The sequence below is a fragment of the Erythrolamprus reginae genome, chromosome 1, assembly GCF_031021105.1.
Source record: "Erythrolamprus reginae isolate rEryReg1 chromosome 1, rEryReg1.hap1, whole genome shotgun sequence".
NCBI classification, from domain to species: Eukaryota; Metazoa; Chordata; class Lepidosauria; order Squamata; family Dipsadidae; genus Erythrolamprus; species Erythrolamprus reginae.
Genome location: NC_091950.1, coordinates 345,954,402 through 345,962,633, shown reverse-complemented (window position 1 = coordinate 345,962,633; position 8,232 = coordinate 345,954,402). Strand labels below are relative to the sequence as shown.

Below are 8,232 nucleotides of genomic sequence, written 5' to 3'. Positions count from 1 at the left end.
TCCCAGAATTCCCCAGCCAGCATTCGCTGGCTGGGGAATTCTGGGAGCTGAAGTCCAAATAGTTTCAAGTTGCCAAGGTTGGGAAACACTGCTGTAATCAATACAAATTGTGGGCTTTGATCTATGAAAGAAAAAAGCAACTGAGCTGGAATACCTAGACAGTATAAGAATACAAAATTAGGAACAAAAAGTACATTTAGGATGAATACAAACATTACTTATTTGTACAATGTAAGCCCAAGATACAGAATTGATCACATAAATGCAATCATAACCGATATATTTTTGTAAACAGAGAGGTTACATTAATGGCTGTTAAGTTACAATAGCATAAAATTTTCACATTCAGAAGCAATATGGTTAAAAGATCCATTGTTAGAAATAAACAAGAAATTATTATTTATATTATTTAATTTGACTTCTATACCGCCCAGTCCCGAAGGAATCACTGTATCATGCCTAGCAAGGAAAATCTTTCCTACCAAGCCAGAGAGACAAAAATTACAGTTTATGGGATGTATGCAGCCTGACTATAAACCCCTTTTACAGTCCAGATCTGATTTGTTTGCATGGGGCAAGATTTTGCCCTTAAAAAAGCTACCAGCTTTGACCCAATCCACTTTTGAGAGAAGTTGCACATTTCTGAACTAAATCAAAATTTACTCACCTTTTGTTATGCAAGTCACAATTGTTCTGGTACTTATCACATAGCAATCTAACCTGTGGCAGCTATAGCAATTAAGGTTTAGTGTGATGGACCAATCTAAGAATGGAGACCTTAACTTCCATTTGAAGATACAAAGCTAGTATCGAACTCCAGGCCAGGCAAAGCTGCTGATATTGGTGTTGCTAGGTTCGTGCTTATGTTCTGTTTCTCACACAAATACACACACACACTGCCTAGCTTGTGGAAACATAGGTGGTCTTATATAGGTACTCCTTGATTTACAACATTTCATTCAGTGACTGTTCAAAGTTACACCGGTGCTGAAAAAAAGTGACATGACCATTTTTCACACTTTAAAAAATGATTAGCATAAACTTTCTTGGCAAGTGTTACTTTGTGTGTGAATACTTGCATTTGAAAAGCATAAGCTAAGGAAAACACACATGGGTCCCCTTGTTCTAAAAATCCCAGAAGCCAGTCCCTTCCATTTTTTATTCCCTTTTGCCTATTTCCAAGTTCCTGTTGACACAATCAAATCAAATAGCCCTTTCCTTCCCACTTCCACCATGAACAGAACTCTCCAATTGTTTTCATAGCCATAAAGTGCACAACTATGGACAGAAGCCAATTACTTTTGTAGAGGGACAGATCTAATCTTAAAGAAAAAAAGGACTCCTAAATAAATTTTAAAAAGCAAGCATAATTTGTTCCATAAAATTCAAGCCAAGGCAAGATCACACATAACTGGAAAAGGACAAATACTGTATAACCAGAAAAACTTGTTGGCAAATATTAATGGTTGCATGGTATGGAGAAATATTTATTTAAAAGATGCCTTTGAGTCTTGGATTTACTGAATGCTCATCAGTACAAGCTAAAATTGCTGAAGTGTGCCAGCCTTGCCCTTCCGTCTTTCCAAGAAATTGGATCTTCTTTTTCTCAAGTTTGATTCCTTAGCTGGTTGCTAAGTTCTTGCAATTCCATCATCAAATTCTCCATGGCTGCCATTTCTTCAGCGAGGTCACTGGAAACCTCATCACTTGCAGCATCTGCGAAATTTTGCTACACAAGAAAGTTAAAAGCAATTTTTACAGGAAACTTTAGTCTCAATAAAGCACAAGATTATTTTTTAATTTTTTTTTAACCACAATCATTTCCATAACTTCTGTGATCTCATTTCTTTATGGCGTCTACACAAGATTACTTTCATTCCAAAGGCAGCATGCTGGTGTTCCTCTATGGATAACAAGTGAGAAATATCTCCCTATGAAATGTTAACCTGTTCGTTTTCTGCAAGGCAAATGAAGCAGATTCGAACAATTGTGTTAAAATTCTAAAAAAAACAACAACCTGGGAAAAAAGAGCAGAAATTCATTGCAAGACACAGTACGACCAGCTTTCAAAACAGATTATTGAGAAATTTCAGTGCTGAGCCTTGAACAAGAAAATATTCTTGATGAACTTTGGATAAAATTCAGGACTTTTATTGCCTAGCAATCTGTTCCATAAAGGAGGGTGCAAAACTGCTTTCCAGGCTTAAGGTCTCACATAACTTTGAAGTGCGTATCATGGGCTTTGCTATAAAAAAATAAGAAGGCCAGGGAAAACATTAACATTCAGAATTAAATTACATTTACTCTCCATAGTTAACAAGATTTGCACTACAGCAAATTAATAATTAGTTCACTCCTACTATCAATTATCTATCATCCTCACACTTATCACCCATCTCCTCCCACTTATGACTGTATGACTGTAACTTGTTGTTTGTATCCTTTGACTTATATTAATATTATTTCCTGATTGCTTATTTGTACCCTATGGCAATCATTAAGTGTTGTATCTTATGATTCTTGACAAATGTATCTTTTCTGTTATGCATTTACATATGCACCAAAGACAGATTCCTTGTGTGTTCAGTCACACTTTGCAAATAAAGAATTCTACTCTGTTCTGTTCTATTTCACCTTACTGACAATTTTGGGAGAATTCTGAGGACCATACAGCAGTGAAATCTACTTACCTTCCCTAACGGCTTGCGCCCCCACCCTCATCAAGCACACTTTTTCACCCTCTGTGCATGCACAGAAAGCTTGCGCTACTGCCACCACCAGTTTTCCAAACCACTGGCAGCTACCACTACTGTTATGCCCAAATTGGGGCGTACCAATAGCATTTCACCACTGGGATCCTACCAAAGGCACTGGAGGCTAAGTAGATAGTCTACACATTTTTATAAAAAGTCCTTCTGTATGTAATCATGTTTTTGTCAACTGTTCAATAGCCATGCTATGAACACTGACATCAATGAAAGAGATTATCATCCATAATCAATGGTAGAGAAATATCTTATCCACTTGGAATTCAAGTGAGAATTAGACATTCTCTTGGAGGAGTAGATAAACAGGAACATGGGCAGCAGGGAAGAGTAGAAACTACGACAAGCTTCAGATATGTAATTTCTCTTCTGTTGTATCTTTAGGTTGCAGTTCACCTGCATCTGCTGTTGATAAAATTTGAAAAGTAGCCAAGAATGGATGGGGTGAATGAACTATGAGATGCCCAATGAAAAATGAAAAGGATGCTGCACTCATGACTATTTTTTCCATCTCTTACCAGAGTAAGAGATATCCTAAGATGCTTCTAAGGGAGCAATGCCAGAAGTTCTTCCATTTCCTGACCCCACCTCTTCTCTTTACAACTGTTAAACTACTGTATTCCTACTGTATCACTGGAAGAAAATGTCATAATTCAATTTCATTCAAAACTGCTTTCTTAAGAAGCAACCTGTTCTTTAAAGATGTACAATAGAAAGGCATTTATAGCTATTGAGTCCAATACAATTCTCACAACTAATTCCGTGTTACACACATAGGGAAATCACTCCACCCCACCTTTCAGTGTAAAGAAGAGATAATACCATTCCTCATATCCTAATGCCCCCCAGATGTGCTTTAATGAAGGTCCAATTTCCTAGCCATCTAGATAGTCATTAGCCACCTGATTAGAAATCCTGGGATTCATATTTCTAAAGTATCTGGGGTGCAAACAGATTTGTTTTCCTCCCAGTTCGGACCTGAACTGGTAGCAAACTGCTGGTGACATCACTATGACATCACAACCGGCTCAGTCGGTACCAGTCCATGGGCGCCACCATCTTTTTTTTGTGAATCTTTTTGGAATTTTTAAAAAAGATTTTTTGGGGAGCATTTTTAAAAAGATTTTTTGGGGAAGAGAATTTTTTTCTGGTTTTTTTTTTCTTCTGTGCATGCGCAGAAGCCAAATTTCCAGCACTGTGCATACATCACCATATTGTTTTCTGCTATTTGGGGCGAGGGGGAGAACCTTTTTAGATTTCCCCCCCCACTGCGCATGTGGGAGGAAGCGAACCAGCAGCAAGGTAAGTTAGAACCCACCCACCCCGTGGATGCAAAGAGGTTGAGGAAAGTTGAATTAACAAAACCAATAGCTCTTGAAAATATCAGCTATAGCTCATGGATCAATCACTTTCTCTGTTCCAGAAATCTTTTAATGAAGCCCATCAGCCTTACCTTTGCTTTGGCAACCAAACCACGTAAGTTGAGTCGGGCAGAAGAGAGTATTGGCAAGGCTTCTTGGTGATTAGTTTTCATTTTGCTGCATTTTATTGCAACTGGAGTTGTAAAAGGCAAAGCAAAGTTGGGTGAGTACCACAATAATAGCATGGTTGTTATAATTTACAGTAAATGACTACTCAGTACTTAGTCAACTTCAATCTAGAGAGAAAAAGCTTTCTAATTTGGTGTGTTTTATACTCCAAATGTAGTTTTTAAAGCTTTTCCCCACAACCCTAACAAGGTACTAACAAGCACAGGTTTCCAGGCTTGTTTTCATTGCTATCCCTCCAAAAAAGGTTTTCTCAACCCTAACATGGTGCTCAGCTTGCAGGATTTTTTCATTACTACTCTCTCTGAAGTTTTTTCCTAGCCCTAAGGTTTGCAGGCTTGTTTTCATTCTTATTACCTCTGAAGATTTTTTTCCAGCCCTAACCAGGGGATAAAATAATGTGTTGAAGCTGACCAGACTAGGGACACTGGTCAGATGAATACCTGATAAGTAGAAACCCCCCCCCCCGCAATTTTCCTCCCCCCAAACTAAGGTGTGTCTTATACTCCAAAAAATACGGTATTTCATTTTGTTCTCAATATTTCAAAGTTAGAAAGACTGCAGATGATGGCACTCTATTCTAAGTAGAATTAGCTATCCAATATTTTATAACTGCTCTCTACCATCTACCATTTCATTCACTGTAGGGAAGCCTAATATTTTGCGGTTCTGTACTCTTAATGCACATCAATGGCTTCCAATGGTTGGAAGTGTCCTCAGAGGCATCTATAACACTTATCTGTTTTATCAGGACTCATGACTACGTTACATCTTATAAACGAGATGTACAAATGTAATGCCATCATTTTCAGAATCCGATCGTCATTTAAACTTCTAGCTTGTGCCCTAGAAACACTAGAATCTTCTAAGTTCATTGTCATTTCCTTATTTTTTAAAAATGAGATTAGGAACTGATGTTGAAACATATTCATATCAAAATGTCTATGCTGTGATGTCAATATCCCAACATTTAGCTCTGCAATTACACTAGAATTCAGTGTCTAAAATCTCAGCAAATCTAGAAACTGTGAAGGGCCTAAGTAAAGAAAATGAAAAAAAGGACAAAAATAAAGATTCAATGTCTTGATTTAGCATGCTAGAATAAATATATATTTTATCCACCCCACCCCCCTCCTTCCACTATATCTTCTGTCCTCAATAACAAGAAAGGACCTAGAACTGTGCTGCTTTCTCAGTTTTTTGAGGCCTGGAGTCAGCTTTTAATTTCAACCTTTTCGTTATTGCTTACTTTCTGAAGTGGTGGAAGAAAAGCAGGTAAATCTGCCCTTGAATATTGCCCAACTTATGATGACTACACAGAGAAAAGAATGTGGTTTTTATGGCAATATAACAAAAGATTTAGGAGATCTGCTAAGCTTCCAATCACTGACATAGCTGGCCAATTTTTTTTTTTTTTTTTACTTCAGATAGTTGCTACATCTCACTTTCCCTTCCCTCAACTATTTCCCTGGAAATTATATTCAGGTGTATAGTCTGCTATGTTCACTGCTTGTTGTTTTGATAAAAAGTACTTCAGAAATAAGTAATCAGCCGTGACTTACGTCAACATTTTCAGATAGGACATACCGTGTGCAAGCTCTAGAGCATCTCTGGCTACTTTCTTAAAAGAGGAAGTGTCTTTGTCCCAGTCTCCTGATTGGAGTTCACATTTGTATGCTTTGGTGAGATATTGCAATGCCTGCAATGATAGAGGTACTGTGAACTTAAAAGTAAAGTTGCTTTAGTTTTCACACATACATGCAAATTTCCCCTATATAAAGCACGCTGACTGATAGTACTTTATTAATTCTTCAGCTTTAAAGCAGTCTCTTCCCTTGCAGCTGTAACACAGATGTTTTAGTGGGTTTTTTTCCCTCTCAAGTATGACAGACATATAAGTAGCATATGGTTAAGAGACAATTTTTAAGTTAAAAAAAAATCTGTCTAGACAGATGCATGTGACCCATATTTTGCGGGGTCATTGTATTTAAATGTATCTGAAAGTAAAAAAGCACTTGTATTTTCATAATTGGGGCCATTATGCACCTAAATAAGGTGCCAATTTTATCCTGAATTAATTTTGCAATTTGAAAACAGCAATTTGGATTATAAGGATAAGTATATATTTAAGAAAAAGGTCTAAAACTAAGTCGAAGCACAAAAGAAGCAAGTCACTTTTGGCAAGATGGGCAGCATATAAGTTAAATAAATGAAATAATAAATAAAAGAACAGCAATAAAATAAGTCTAGCAGTTTTCTAAATCTAAAAATTTAGTCTCTATGCTAAAACAATTTCAAATCTTTCTCGATAATTCATTTTTTTTCAATTTTGGCAATATTAGGCCCAACATAATTTGGCATTTGATATCATTTTCTCATAATTAATTGAACAGCAGGCTGTTCCGGTTACACTGCTTCACAAATTGAAAAAAACCCATGTTTACAGAACAAGGTTATATCGGCTGAGGGGATTAACTTAGAAAGAAAGTGGGCAAAGGGGAGATCAGAAAAAGACAGATATATCACACAAGAAGCAGAAAGTGTGAACAGGGATAATTTTATCTTACTCTCAATGTTAAATCTCCTACTCATTCATCTAATATGAGGAATTTCAGTACTAATAAAAGGAACTTGATTTTTATACTCAGTGCTCGCGTGATGTTAACTAATGACACAGATTGTGATCACTATTAATTTAATTATGAAAAAAGGGGTGGACTAGGACATTAATAACCTGGGGAAAAGGCTCGTATCTCTCCATAACTGAAAACTTGACAGCAACACGAATATGTGGAGGATTGACCTGGTTGTGTACATTAGACATTGAATTATGAACTAGTAAGTAGTTTTTTGCTGTTGTTATCTGCTTTGCCCACTCTAAGGCATGGGTGTCAAACACAATTGCATCTCGTGATGTATCGCAACATTTTTTGCCTTTGCTGAGGGTGGCTTGATCATGACGCCCATGGGCCGCCAGTGTGCTTTAAAGCAGTGTTTCCCAACCTTGGCAACTTGAAGATATTTGGACTTCAACTCCCAGAATTCCCCAGCCAGCGAATGCTGGCTGGGGAATTCTGGGAGTTGAAGTCCAAATATCTTCAAGTTGCCAAGGTTGGGAAACACTGCTTTAAAGTATAAAAAATGTTACGTTTTTCAGAACCTAGTTAAGTTCTTCTTGACTCCTGCTCATGGGGACATTTAAAAATTCCTGTGGCTCCCCAGAAAATTCCTGAGAAGGAATTTTCCACTGCGAAATGACTTCATGTTCTTCACACTAGGAGTTAAGAATACTAACTTGTTCAATTTTAGCCTGGCAGTTCCCATTTGGAATGTGACTGCTGACATACCCAAATGAGCCCCTGATTTTATTTCTTTAACTTTAAGTATGAACAGAAAACTATGACTTGTATCTTTCCTAACAAGCAGTTTCATAAACCAAGACGAAGTCACAAACATATGGCTTTGACTTCTTAAGAAAGAAACAAGTCAAGAGTTCCCATTTCATGCATACGGCTAAACATACCATGGTTGGAACATGTCAGCTGTATCTGCTGGCAGGAAGAGCCAAGTGGGAGCAACTGGGCAATATGCACAAACAGCTTATTCATTAGAAATGTCGCACATTGTGAGAACTTAATGTAGCCTATGAATTCCATTTCCTGATGCTGTACATGCCATCAATATTTGAAAGATGGAGATGATGGCAGTCAGGATACAGGCACTGGAAAAGCAAACATTGACACAATCTTGCATCAAAGCAAAGCAGAACAAAAATCAAAGCAAAACAAGAACTTAACAGTGTCGTGATGTAAGCCACACAGCCCATTTCACACTTTCAATTGACACATTTTGATGCTCAACTAAATACAGAAACAGCCCGAGTGGCAAAAATAAACCAAGCCTTCCTTTAACAAAAATAG

General features: G+C 37.3%; 1 protein-coding gene across 1 annotated transcript in view; it reads right to left on the bottom strand.

The window, feature by feature from the left end:
• Positions 1-1,459: 1,459 nt before the first annotated feature.
• The window catches only part of TTC27 (tetratricopeptide repeat domain 27), a 106,172-nt gene continuing 99,399 nt past the window's right edge, over positions 1,460-8,232 (bottom strand). Inside the window, exons 15-17 of the mRNA XM_070727120.1 lie at positions 5,900-6,011; positions 4,219-4,319; positions 1,460-1,729 (exon numbers count right to left, since the gene is read on the bottom strand). Coding sequence (XP_070583221.1) covers positions 1,607-1,729; positions 4,219-4,319; positions 5,900-6,011 — 336 coding nt within the window. The 3' untranslated portion in view covers positions 1,460-1,606. The remainder of the gene's footprint in view (positions 1,730-4,218; positions 4,320-5,899; positions 6,012-8,232) is intronic.